Source organism: Poecilia reticulata, chromosome 5 (genome assembly GCF_904066995.2).
Source record: "Poecilia reticulata chromosome 5, P_reticulata-male-v2, whole genome shotgun sequence".
Lineage (NCBI taxonomy): Eukaryota > Metazoa > Chordata > Actinopteri > Cyprinodontiformes > Poeciliidae > Poecilia > Poecilia reticulata.
The window spans coordinates 31,260,698-31,274,484 of NC_088834.1; the positions used below are offsets into that span (position 1 = coordinate 31,260,698).

The 13,787-nt window shown below is 40.6% G+C and overlaps 1 protein-coding gene across 1 annotated transcript; it reads right to left on the reverse strand.

Moving 5' to 3' along the window:
• Positions 1 to 100: 100 nt before the first annotated feature.
• Positions 101 to 4,790, reverse strand: snrpe (small nuclear ribonucleoprotein polypeptide E). The gene is made up of 5 exons (XM_008410232.3): positions 4,605 to 4,790; positions 1,795 to 1,821; positions 1,643 to 1,705; positions 1,336 to 1,414; positions 101 to 301 (listed from the first exon to the last, which is right to left on the reverse strand). The coding sequence occupies exons 1-5, from the start codon at positions 4,656 to 4,658 to the stop codon at positions 246 to 248; spliced, it is 279 nt and encodes a 92-aa protein (XP_008408454.1). The 5' UTR covers positions 4,659 to 4,790; the 3' UTR covers positions 101 to 245.
• Between the last annotated feature and the right edge of the window lie 8,997 nt (positions 4,791 to 13,787).

Sequence of the window (13,787 nt, forward strand, 5' to 3'; positions counted from 1 at the left end):
TATTGCTTACCTAAATGAGATGGTTGCAATCATCTCGTTTGCCTCTAGATGGCAGTGCAGCTCAATGACCTATATGTTAGGAATCACAGATGTACAAATCTAGGAAAAACAAAATTTTATTTTCGAAATGGGACCATGTGGTTGAGAGAAACAATTACAATATTCATGCCATACAAACAAAACAGAGACAATAAAAAAGGAAAACATAATTCTAGAAAAATCTAGAACTGTCAGCATCTCCTCTTCTAGTTGGACACGCTCTGCAGCAGTGTAATGTTGTCTCCTTTCAGCATGACCCTCCCTGGAAGACAAGGCAACAAATAAGGATTTAGAAAAGTGACAGAGACAGAGCAGATGCAAATTAGAAAACAGATAAAAAAGTCTGTTTACTTTTTATACATACAATAATCTATATGAAGAGCAGACAGCCAAACGCTGCTACAGCCCAGATGTGCTAAGGAATGCTAAAGCAAGTCTTCTGTCTGAAGCTCAGACTTTATAATGCAGTCTCTAGAGCTGTGCTTTTTAAATGAATATATTTTTAGCAATATTCTGAGTGATGTGTCTTTAAGACTATCACTGTTAATTGCCTTTTACAGTTCTATATTATTATTTACTTACTTATTTTTAATTTCTGTTGTACGCTGTCCTGAGATAAACAAATCTCCCCCCCCCATTCGGGGATCAATAAAGTCTTATCTTACGTGAATGAAAGTGGAAAAAGACAGTGGTTCAAAAGCAGGAAGAGGATTATAGAACAGGGCATCCTGGGTAAATACAGCTGAAAGAAACATGAGCCTAGCACTAGCAGGAGAAATGGCTTGTTTTCTTTCATCTAAAACAAAAGTGAAATCCTACAACTGCCAAAATCCAACGCCACCCCATTTTGTTTTTACATTTTGTGAAGAAGGAAGTTGTGCTCAGTGTCTTCAGAGGTTTTCGTGTCGTTTCCTTCTGTGGTTCTTGGTGCAGCGCCTCCATGGGCGAGGATTTGGTTTTTCAAAGTTTGGTTGGCTTGACTGAATGCAGTGTAAAAGAACCACAGCAGCCAATGTTGCCATTTTTGTTTCCAATCAAACCAAATCTTCCAGACTATCAGGTGTGAAAACACAACAAAAGGGAAAAAGTTCAAGTGGTAGGAATATTTTGCAAGACGCTGTAGATCTTGTCCCGACCCCGGATAAACGGCAGAAAATGGATGGACGGAGAGCTGTAATAGAACTCCTCTTTTCCCTTCTATGGCTTCTTCTAATATGAATCAATAATATAACAGCAGTGAAAGGGTAATCTATCACTACTAGGCTGACCCAGGTTAGGTTCTTTAAGTCACATTACCCAGTGGCTTTCTGTTCTTGGTCTTCATGTGGATTTCCTCAGCATCATCCAGAACCAGGTTCATGTACTCATCAAAGCCCTGAAATCAAAACAGGGACAAAGTTTACCAGGGATTTAGCATTGCATAAAAACTATAATAACCTGTTCTAACCAGTTATTAACACTGTCTTTTAACAGGGTTCCAGGAATTGTGAAACTAACATCTAAACTAGTAGTTTATTTTTACTATGCTTGGTTATTATTGGTTAAAACATCTAAAAACATTTTACAAGCTGAATATTTTTGATAGAAATATTGATGAACTTACAATAATGCATCCCTCTATCCGCATGTTGACCTGCTCATACAGCCACACCTGGATTCTGGAACGCTGGGAATGAGAGGGAAAACCGAATCAAAGCTCTCTCAATGTGGACTTCACGTGACTTGGGATCAAAAGAGAAAGTGGGAAATACTTACATTCTGCAGGTATCTGAAAATGAGGTTCTGAAACATCAAGTCAAGGTAAGCAGACAGACATGTATAGTATTTTATTAAATTCACACTGAAAAAAAACTCATTTTGTTGGTTTCAGTAGATAAAGCTGCTGTCACACGGCTGTTTTACAGCCTGCAACATGTTCCAGTTTCATCCACATTACACATGAGATGGCACGATACTATGAATTAGAGATGTGCCGATCAGGTTTTTTCCTGCCGATTCCAATCAAACATGAGGGCCGATCACATACTTATTATTTTTTTTAATCATAAACATTACCGGTTACATTATGTGGAAAAAGGAACCATGAATTCACCTTAATTTAAATAATAACTTGTTTTTAATAACTTTTTCCAAGAAAAAAACAAAATGGGCATTGTGCAAATTGTACTGCCATCAGTAATACCATCTTTAACAGACTGAAAACATATGAAGGCTCTGAAGAGGCTAAATAATGCAAAAAGTAAAAATAAAACCTCTCAATATTGCCAAAAAAATTCAAGTATAAAACTTAACATTCAAAGGCAAATACAGGTTCCATTACAATAAACCAGGTGTGGGCAATCCTGGTCCTCGAGGTCCTGCAACTCTTAGATGTCTCCCTGGTCCAACACACTTGAATCCAACAGCTGATTCACCTCCTAAGTGCAGTCAGGTTCTCCAGAGTCCTGCTAACAACCTCATTATTTGACTCAGGTGTGTTGAAGTTGATACACATCTAAAATTTGCAGGAATCCCTTGAGGCCTGGAGTTGCCCACCCCTGCAATAAACAGTCCAGAGTTACTGAATGAAAACGTCCTGATAGCATGGCGGCTAGCTGATTACTGCTAGTTCTGAGTGGCTGTTTCTGACTGAGCGGAGTAATTATGCAGAACAAGGAGGAGATCGATTATTTTTTCAGAGCTTATTTGTCTCATGTTGGGATAGCATGAGACCCAACACGTATTAAAACTTTACATCGGTAAAGTTTTAATACATATGTAAAATGTATTTTTTTTAAGTTAGATGCTGCAGCTTTAAGCAGAGGTTCAGTGCGAGAGTCACTACCAGGTGGAGCAGCAGCGGCGCTCCGTCTGAAATATTAGACGGAGCGCCGCTCCGTCTAATATACCGCTGCTACGCTGCTGTAGCGCGTAGCAGCGGTTCAACAGAGAGAGCAGAACCAGCGTTTTACATCGCAGCTTGAAGACTTAAATCATTTTGCGGGTTATTTGTTTAGCTTTCTGACCGTCATGCTAATCCGGGTGAGTGTTTATAGCTGCGCGCTGCTTTACCTGCCATCTGATCCTCCATGTCTTTTTTACTGCAGTGAGCCTCGATGTAGCCAAACTCCCGTCAAGTATGACATTGTTTTTATGCCATATTAGCTTTGTCGTGGTGATGCATTTTGACATGCTTCAATTTTCCGCCGCAACACGCAAACGTCCCCATTCACTCAGTGCGTTATAGTTCCACATTGCTTAACATTTGTTGCTGCGCAGTGTGAAGGAAAGAGGAGACCAGCTGCACAGGCAGGCTGCAAAATGAGATGCAGTTGATCAGTTTGTGTGATCGGCAACAAGAGACTGTGATCGACGATCACTGATCATACACTTTTTCACGGAAATCAGCCGATTATGATCGATGGCCGATCAATCAGCACACATCTACTATAAATACATCAGGCCATAAATTTATTCATTATGGGCTGTCAATTATTTACTTTAAACACTGCCCCCGCCCCCTCCCACACCAAGCCAACCACTTCATTAACCTTTAAAAGAACTGCTCAACTTTACAGTTATTGCTTACTGATATGCATTCAAACAGGGACAAAAAATAGACATATTGAGGCTTTTTTTAAAGTCTGGATGTTTGATGACTTTTATAATCAGAATTTATGAAACTTATTTAAACTAGTTAGCTCCAATTGGAGTATTTTCAACTAACATCAGGGGTGTCCAAACTTGTTGGGACAAAATTGTTGAGTCACAAGTTCAAAACAAAAAAAATTCTCCCCCCAAAAAAGTTATTTTGTTTTTACAGAATATACATTATTCATTGTAGATCCAAAACTTAAAAGGGATTTTGCAAGTTTGCTGTACTTAAAGAAAGGTATCTAGTTTTTAGTTTCCTTTGGTTTTACTGGATAGATTTATTTCCAATAATAAGTATTATCACTTTCTTTCAAAAAGCTCCCTGATATTCAGCCAAGTTTAATATATTAAAAACCAGCTCATTCTGGAGCAGCAAAGTTGACTTTATAGTAAAACTCTCTGGATTAACCTGGTTATACTCATTATAAAATCATGGCTATAAATATTTTCCATTGTATGAAAATTATACCAGTAATAATTGTAGCTCGATTACAAACAAAACTTTTCCATCTGCTGCTTCAAGCACCAGTACAAATTTGCATCATTTTTGAATTACATCCTCAAGTATTCCCGGGAACGGGAATACAGTACTGTAAATAGTCTGTTGTCTTATTAACGTTCAATGCGCATTTTGAACTTGAATCGATTACTGCTAAGTTGTGACTTTTATGAGATACTTGAAATTGATGCTAACTTTAACGCGGCAATGTCTTTCTCACTGCTAAGCTGTAAATTTGTCATTCAGTACCAGCTAGAAACAAACTTAGAAACGTTGTACATGCCCGCAGTAGTCACTCCGAGCAGATTATTTTAAAAATGTACCAAAATACAAATTTATTAGCTAGCAACGACGTAGCTAAAAATTAGCTTAGCTGCTAAGTCATCTTAGCACCTCATTGAACGGTGTACCGTCGGTATGTTCAAAAGGATACAATGGGCTGCACCATAACCTTCTGGACCTTCTGTCCTTGTCCTCTGTACGCCATTTCTCCAACAAAAACACCAACGCGATGAAAGCTTTAAAAAAACAGCACCTTTTCTGGCTTCAGAGCGCCTTAACGTTCCACTCACGTTGCAAATCTGCTACAATGGCGCGTTTGCTTCCGCCTTCCGGGCCTGTATGAATGGCTAGTGAAGTGAAACAGCGCCTCCAGAGGAGGGAGGTCATAAATATAGAAACTTTCTAATCATGATTCGGAAGATAGTGGCTTGAAATAATGTACAATTAACAAACAATAAAATCCATTACAATTTATTTAGTCACCTGAAAGGTCTGTTTTGGGCAAGATTTGTATGTTTCAAAAAATATATATATTTTTAACTTGACTTTCATCCCATTTATATTTGGAGTTATTTTGCTTCTTTAACTGTCTAGATGTCCTCTGCTTTGCTCACTACTGCCTTTTTAAGGAAAGCCTTAGGTGAAATATAAGTGAAGTTCCTTTTCAGATCCTTTGTGAGCTCTTTCTTAAAATATTTTCTATTTCTGAGTAATATACAGAGCATCTGGAATTTATTCACAGCTTTTCACTTTTTTCACATTTTGTTATGTTATAGCCTTATTTGAAATTGTATTAAATTAATCTCTTCCCGCAAAATTCTACCCACCAGTTCTGACAATATGGAAAAAAGATTTTGAGGGGTTTCTTTTCTTTTTTTTTTTTTTTTTTTGCATAAATAGAAACCCAAGAAATTCTTTAACTGTCTCATGACTGTCGTGACATGCCAACTCAATTTTCCAGGAAGCTGAGAAGTTAATTCACAATAAGAAGTCCTGAATGACACTATGAGTTGTTGACTAGAACTACCCATCCACCTCATATTTCACTGGACCATACTATAACCTATGTACAGTATTTATTCTATATATTTCTTTTGTTTAAATCTGCAATATTCGCATTGTAATATATGTAGACACTTACAAATTCATTTCAACATTTTATATCCAAATACAACTAAATGTTGCAAAAATGTATTTTTACAACAAACTATGAAGTCTATGAAGTCTAAAAGAGAATTTGTTCTTTCCATCCAATAATGTTTTTTTTGTGTGATATTTTTTTGAAGTAACTATCAAAACACTTTGAACATATCAGAAAAACTAGAGGATGGTTCATTAGAAGAAGTTAATATGAAGTTCTTCTTTTGTGAAAGTAATGACATGCTGTTTCCACCAGGAGGCGGAATTCCAAAAGTAATCTATTTACTCCAGCAACGCAATCACGATCAAACTACAAAGAACTGTTGTTAGGATGGTTCCGTAATATCTGTTTGCACATAAAGTAATACGTGAATAGTTTTTCCTACTGCTTTACCTACCTATTACCAGAGCAACTCTCTGATTGCTAAATTCCAATCCTTTAAATCAGCGCATTCCGGGCTAATCAGGGGAGAAAGTAGTTTTAAATTCTTGGGGGTACCATGACAATTATATATATGTGTGTAATTCTTGGGGAGTTTGAGTCTGTTGGATACAATTTTCAAACTTTTAATAAGAATGTTTAAACTGATTTGCCTTGGTATGATTCAATGAATTCACGTTTAAGGTTTTTATAATGAATTAAATTAATTCTGTGGTCAAATTACTTTGGTTTAGTGCAGTATAGACACAGAATGTGTATTTTTAATTTCTAATATAGAAATATTTAAGCAGTGGGGAATCTAGATACAGCCGGAGAAGGGTTTGAAAGTGTGAAGCCCAGAAAACTGCCCCGAGGGCCCCGATGACCACAGGCACCACTGTGGTCTTCACCTTCCAGGTCTTTTCCAGTTCCTCCCTGAGGCCCTGGTATTTCTCCAATTTCTCATGCTCCTTTTTCCTGATGTTGTAGTCACTTGGTATTGCTACATCCACCACAACGGCTTTCCTCTGTTCTTTATCCACCACCACAATGTCCGGTTGGTTCGCCATTACCATCTTGTCTGTCTGGATCTGGAAGTCCCACAGGATCTTAGCTCGGTCATTCTCCACCACTTTTGGGGGTGTTCCCCACTTTGATCTCGGGGCTTCCAGTCCATATTCTGCACAGATGTTCCTGTACACTATGCCCACCACTTGGTTATGTCGTTCCATGTACGCTTTCCCTGCCAGCATCTTGCACCCTGCTGTTATGTGCTGGACTGTCTCAGGGGCCTCCTTGCACAACCTACACCTTGGGTCTTGTCTGGTGTGGTAGATCTGAGCCTCTATTGCTCTGGTGTTTAGGGCCTGTTCCTGGGCGGCCAGGATGAGAGCCTCTGTGCTGTCCTTGAGTCCAGCTTTCTCCAGCCATTGGTAGAATTTCCTGATATCAGCCACTTCAGTTATTTGTAGGTGGTACATCCCATGTAGGGGCTTGTCCTCCCATGATGGTACTTCCAGCACCTTGTCTTCTGTTCCCCATTGCCTGAGACATTCGCTGAGCACATCGTCCGTTGAGGCTTTGTCCTTGATGTATTTATGGATCTTGGATGTTTCATCCTGGACAGTGGCTCTCACACTCACTAGTCCTCTGCCTCCTTCCTTACGGCTCGTGTACAGTCTCAGGGTGCTGGATTTGGGGTGGAATCCTCCATGCATGGTTAGTAGCTTCCTAGTCTTAACATCCGTGGCCTTCATCTCTTCCATGATATATATATATATATATATATATATATATATATATATATATATATATATATATATATATATATATATATATATATATATATATATAGATAGATAGATAGATAGATAGATAGATAGATAGATAGATATCAGCGTCGCTGATGAAGGCTGAAGGGTGCCTGGTTGGGGCAGATAGATCAGTGAGCTTAATGACTGCCCTCACTAAATATGAGTTTAACAGGGGGGCAAAGGGGGCTGGTGAAGAATCCATGAAGCTAGACAATGCCCCAATGGGCACAGCGAGGTTGCCGGATGATGAGGCTGGAGAGCCAGCTGTGAGCTGAGACATACAGAAGTGAGCAACCCTGGCGGACTGGTGACGGCGTTCTCCTGGAGATGAGCTAGAAAAGATGATCCGGTCAGAGGAGTCCACAAGGAGATCAGCAGGGCTGACGAGAGTCAGTGGTGGAAAGAAAGGGATGGCGGATCGAAGAGAGGCTAGGATGGGGGCAGCTGAAAGTCACAGGACAAACAACCATGCACACACACACACCTAGGGAGAATTTGGAGACGCCAATTAACTTGACAGTCATGCTTTTGGACTATGGGATGAAGCCGGAGTACCCGGAGAGAACCCATCATACACAGGGAGAACATGTCAACTTAATAATTAATTTTCCTTCCATTTTTGGTACACCCATGTCCTTGCTGGTGCCCATCTCCAGCTAACATTCCGGGCAAGGGGCAGGGTCACCCTGGACAGGTCACCAGTCTGTCACAGGGCAACACAGAGACAGACAAGACAAACAACCTTGCACACACACTCACACCTAGGGACAATTTAGAGAGACCAATTAACCTGTCAGTCATGTTTTTGGACTATGGGAGGAAGCCGGAGTACCCCGAGAAAACCCACGCATGCACAGGGAGAACATGCAAACTCCATGCAGAAAGACCAGGGCCGGGAATTGAACCCAGAACCTTCCTGCTGCAAGGCAACAGCTCTACCAACTGTGCCACTGTGCAGCCCACATTACAATCAAAGTATCTAAACTTTTTAGAACTAGTACCTCCAAATGAACCACCCAATTCAGGGGATGCTGCAGGTAACCAAAGAAACCCCAAAATTACAGGTAAACAACCTGGTTGTCCATTACAAAAAGAAGCAATACATTCCAGGTGAGTAACGTCATTTTCTCTTCATGGCAGGAAAGAAGGTCCAAAAGAAGTGAAAGTGACAAACCATCCGTAAAATTGTATTTAGAACCTCCTCATCCTCTTACATGCCGAACCCTTAGAAACTGCATGATAACAAAAACCTCTGTCCATCCGTCCATTTTCCTCTGCTGTTTCTGGGTCATGGGGTAACAGCTTCAGAAGGGAAGCCCAGACTTCCCTCTCCCCAGCCACTTCTTCCAGCTCCTTGGGGGGAATCCCAAGGCGTTCCCAGGCCAGCAGAGAGACACAGATCCTCCAGCGTGTCCTGGGTCTTCCTCCTGGTGGGATGTGCCCGCAACACCTCATCAGGGAGGCACCCAGGAGGCATCCTTACCAGACGCCCGAGCCACCTCAACTGGGTCCTCTCAACGTGGAGAAGCAGCGGCTCTACTCTTAGTCGCTCCCGGATGTTGTAGCTTCTCACCCTATTTCTAAGGGAGAGTCCAGACACCCTGCAGAGGAAACCCATTTCGGTCGCTTTTATCCGTGATCTGGTTCGTTTGGTCATGAAGCTCATGACCAAAGCTCATGACCAAAGATGAGGTGGGAAAGTAGATCGACTGGTAAATCGAGAGCTGTCTCTGTTTGACTCTGCTCTCTCTTCACCACTACATACCAGTACAGCGCCTGCTTCACAGCAGACACTGCCCCAATCCGCCTGTCGATCTCCTGCTCCCTTTTTCCCTCATTTGTGAACAAGATCTCCAGATACATAAACTCCTCCACTTGAGGCAGGAACCCCTCTCCCAATCTCTCCCAGAGAGGAGACATTCCACGTCCCAAGAGCCAGGTTCTGCAACTGAAGATCAGGTCGACGGGGACCCCTCCCTCAAGCACCATCCAGATTCAGAAGAGGACAGAACAGTTTAGGACAGAAGTTTTGAACATACAATGAGAACAATGCCTGCAGCTGCCCCAAAACCCAGGCCAAAACTCAACCTGTTCATAAAGGACGTTCCACAATCGGTCAAAAAGCTCCACATACTCCAGCTTGCACGCTGCTGCTGTGGCACTTCTCGATTCAAATTTTGAAGAATCGCTTCCACAATTTCCTCTTCATCCGGCTCATTTAAATTGTAAGACCTTTTAATAGTCTTCATCAGTTCCGCTATTTCTCCTAGCAACTCCTCTGTGGTCAAATCTCTTATCCTCCTCCTTTGAACCCTTATGTAGAATTCCTCAATTTCATCTCTGAGGTTATTATCCATGTTAAAAGTTTTAAGACTCCTCCAGTCTTTCTCCAGTGCACGAATGAAAGATCTTGGGAACGTTCAAGTACTTAGAGACAGTTTTATGATGTCATAACAAAAGAGAATGATATTATTACATCACAGAGAGAGTGATGTCATAACTGACATACATTTGGATTTGTATATATTTATGCATTTTATAAAATATGTTGATATGGTTTTCTTTTGCATATTATTGAAATATGTTTAATCTAGGTCATGCTAGTTCTGCTGTTATATTGTTTTTGTCATGTTTTAGTTTGTGAGAAAGTGTGGTGGGAATTTAACATTATGGCTCCTCCTTGCAGGAACTTGTTTTATGCCAGACACTGACCTTACCTCGATGCCCATTGTGTTTTACCCAGGGATGAAAGTAGTTTTAAATTCTTGGGGGTACTATGACAAAAAATATAAATACATGTGTTCAAGGGGCCGGACCAAATGTGGAGGCGGGCCGGATCCGGCCTGCGGTCCATAGTTTGGGGACCCCTGGGTTAGGTGGTCCCCAAACTAAAGCTTTGTGTGCTTTGGAGTTTCTGTGCTGATGAACTTTTTTTGAAGCGATAAAAGCTGGTAGCTCTTGAATTGCTACAAAATAAAGCTGTATTTCCTCCCTCAGCCCACTGGCTGCAATGTTGACACCTTGAGATGCCATGAGACCTAAATTCTGAACATCATGGCATGGAGTGCATCCCAGTTTTCCATGTCTGGCATATAACCATTCATTTTAGCTTTTAAACTGGTTCTATTGATCCTGTGTCCAGACAGAGGGATAATCAGTAGCCCAGCATCATGACCTGTTTGTTCTGAAGATCCTGCAGCTTCCACTTCTCTTCCTAACATGGCGCCTCCTCACCCTGACTCCGATACTGATAGGAGGAACCACAGAGCTCTTTTAAGTTAAAGCTCATTTTCTGAAGTTGGAATATTTTTCCTCCAACAGGTTCCAGAGAAATCACCTCAAACCAGATGTTGGACTAGATTTTATTTCAATGTCATTTGTGAATGTTTCTCATTTTCAACAGTGGAGCTATAAAGGTTGAAAAAGGTTATTATTTTGGAGAAAATTTCATCAACATCAATGTTTCTACTAAATAAGAGGCAAAAAAATTTGTTTGATAAAGGAAAAGCCTCTCAGACTCTGAGCTTATACTGTTATCACTACGTGTTGAATACTCTGTGTATGTTAACGTAGATCAACATCAAGCCAAACTCAATTTTATGAGCCAGGAAGCTGAGCGTCTTGCTCCTTTATTACATTTTCTTGACACAACTTTGAGCAGTGGTGTAGAAAAGCTCAATGAAAAGTTGAGTGAAACTATAAGAAACAGAAAAAGAAACTATGCATCAGCTCTAAATACACAGAATAAACTTCTAGTGTCTGAATAGAATTAACCTTAGCTGCAGTTAAGAAACAGTCACGTAGCAACTGTTGCTATGTAAACAAAAACTATCAGGATATGGTTTTTCTAGAATAAACACATTTGGAAAACAATCTCAAAATAAACTAACAAAACATCTAACACCAAACAGAACATAGATTGAACTTACAGCCATTGTTTTCGGAGGTGTAAGAAAAGATTGACAACACAGGAGGTGAAGTTCAAACATTAACAGGCAGGCTTTAGGTCTCATGGCATCTCAAGGTGTCAACATTGCTGCCAGTGGGCTGAAGGAAACACAGCTGTATTCAGTAACAATGCAAGAGCTACCCAGCTTTTATCCCTTTGCAAAAAAATTAATCAGCACAGAAACTCCAAAGCACACACATATATATATAATTCTAATTTTTTTGTCATAGTAGCCCCAAGAATTTAAAACTACGTTCACCCCTGTGTACAGTACAGCATTTTGAACTGTCTTGTTGCTACACAAATAAACTTGACTTGACTCACCTAAGAGGTATGCTACTTTTAGAATAAAAGAGAAGAGAACAGAAAAATGGAAAAGTTATTGCCAGTCTGGATCTCTAAGACATTCAGACGAATTGAAATAATAATTTTAAAAAACTGACAGTAGCGGTTTCTCTGACAGTGCGTGTACATCCTAAATTTGGCCTCCAGATGGCGCTCTGTCACATCTTAGACAACAACAGTTGTTTCCCCGAAATCATGGTTATATTTCGTTATTTCACCAAAAGAAATTGCTACATTTCTCATAGTCATATTTCAAGACTATGAGAAATAAATGGAAACCATCTTCCATCTGTTGTTCATCTTGCATCTAACATTTTATTTTTTCATTTGATAAGGTGCTAAGTTGCTAAGTTTTTAGTCTCTAAACCAAGACTAAAGCGCCGCCTGTTTAGAGCTGCTTTTGTGAACTGTGGTGTTCCTGAAATGAGCTATAAAATAATAATAAAAAATAAACTTAATTGATTGAAAACAAAATACAGTTCTAAGACGTCACCACAACCAGACATCTACCAACCCCAAGAAGAAAGTCTTGTGCTGCCAGAACACATCATGACAACCAACCTGCGTGTCTCCATAGTTGGACAAGACGTTCTCTGTTATATTTATAGACAGTTTTATATAAAACAGCACTGGCAATTTCTCTGTTGTGAACAATATCTCTGTAATATGATGAGCTGAGTCAGGGAGCGCAGCCTTGAGTGTGCAGTTAACAATAGTATTAATAACACACAGCCCAGGCTTGCCCCACACAGAAGGGAAAGTGTGATGGAAATTAGCAGCCGAGGAAAGACAAGAGCCCGCAAGTGGGGGGAAAGAAAAGATGCAAGGAGCCTCGATTGCGCAGGCAGAGGTGTCGCCTTTCAGGGCAGGGAACGCCTCAGCCGCGTCTTAAAATGGCCGGGCCGCCACGGCGGGCCGCAGCTTCTCTCGTCAGGCATCGCTGTCAAGTGCCACATGCTTTGTGTCTGTACTGTGAACCCAGGAATGGATGGCCGACTCTCAATGCCACATGCCAGCTGACATTCTCAAGGAAGGCTGAGGGAAGCGAGACTGTGCAGATACCGGCACTCCGGCCGGCTAGAATAGAGAGTTCCCATAGTCGAAATAACACTGACGGAGGCCAGTGTTGTGATGCACAATGCCTCAAGCTGCTGTTGTATTCATATGGAAGACCAGTCGCTCATTTTCTCTAGTAATAATCTGATAAAATATGGTTCTCAAGTCATTTTGTTTCAAGTGGAAAAAGTGATCAAATCCAATCTGGAACTAAATGTAATATCCAGGGATTACTGACACGCCCAAACAATCATGACATTTCTGGGATACACGCTGCAAAAGCACAAAAACTTACCAAACATTCTTGTCTAGTTTCTAGTGTGAATACTTTAGTACAATTGAAATAAGACAAAACTAACTTACAAGTAACTTTTCAGCAAGATATAGGATCTTATTTTAAGTCAACAATGCTGGAATATTTATAAAAATGTAGTGGCAGATTTCTTTCACTCACAAAGATGCAAAACGTCTCGTTTTCTATCTTTTTAACTTGCTTTGAGACATATGTTTTGTTGCACTGCAGGCTGTCTGGCAACATGAAGGAGGTTAAAAGAACAAAACACAAGAACACAGCAGTGACTCAGGGGTAAACGTGAAACCCATGTACATAGGCCTCAGTTCTCAACCCGGCCTGTTGACCACATGTCTTCCCCCTCTCTCACAACCTTCACTTCACTTTTCAGGAAAGGCCAGAAAATCCTTTATAAACACAACAACACATGTCCCAAACTAGAGAAATTCAAGAACAGATGAGACATGAAATCACTGACTTTAATATGTGTGGGAAGGGTTAGGAAGTCATTGCTAAACCTTTTGAATTCAGCAAACTACAGTGAGAGACACTATCTAAAAATGGAGAAAACATAGTAAAAAGCCCCTTGTCATATGCTTTGTTTCGTACATGGACTCTGGCACGGTTTTAAACAAGTGGATCTGATTTTACCCAAAATCTATAGTATGTATGAGACGTGACAAATCCATCTTTTCTCATTTCCATGCGTGTCCTAGGTAAACCCAGGTTAAGACTAACCTTGGCCTTGGCTAGGACTTTGACTGATTTTGAATGGTTCAGTCAAAGTCCTAACTTCTGTTGAGAAACTGTGGGGGGGA

Bases quoted from the DNA above. Each gene is read 5' to 3' on its own strand.
- snrpe (XM_008410232.3), bottom strand. From the start codon at position 4,658: ATGGCGTACAGAGGACAAGGACAGAAGGTCCAGAAGGTTATGGTGCAG. The intron at 1,822-4,604 runs GTATCCTTTTGA...TTGATGTTTCAG, and splicing joins AGGTTATGGTGCAGCCCATT to AACCTCATTTTCAGATACCT. The intron at 1,706-1,794 runs GTAAGTATTTCC...TCTCATTCCCAG, and splicing joins TTTTCAGATACCTGCAGAAT to CGTTCCAGAATCCAGGTGTG.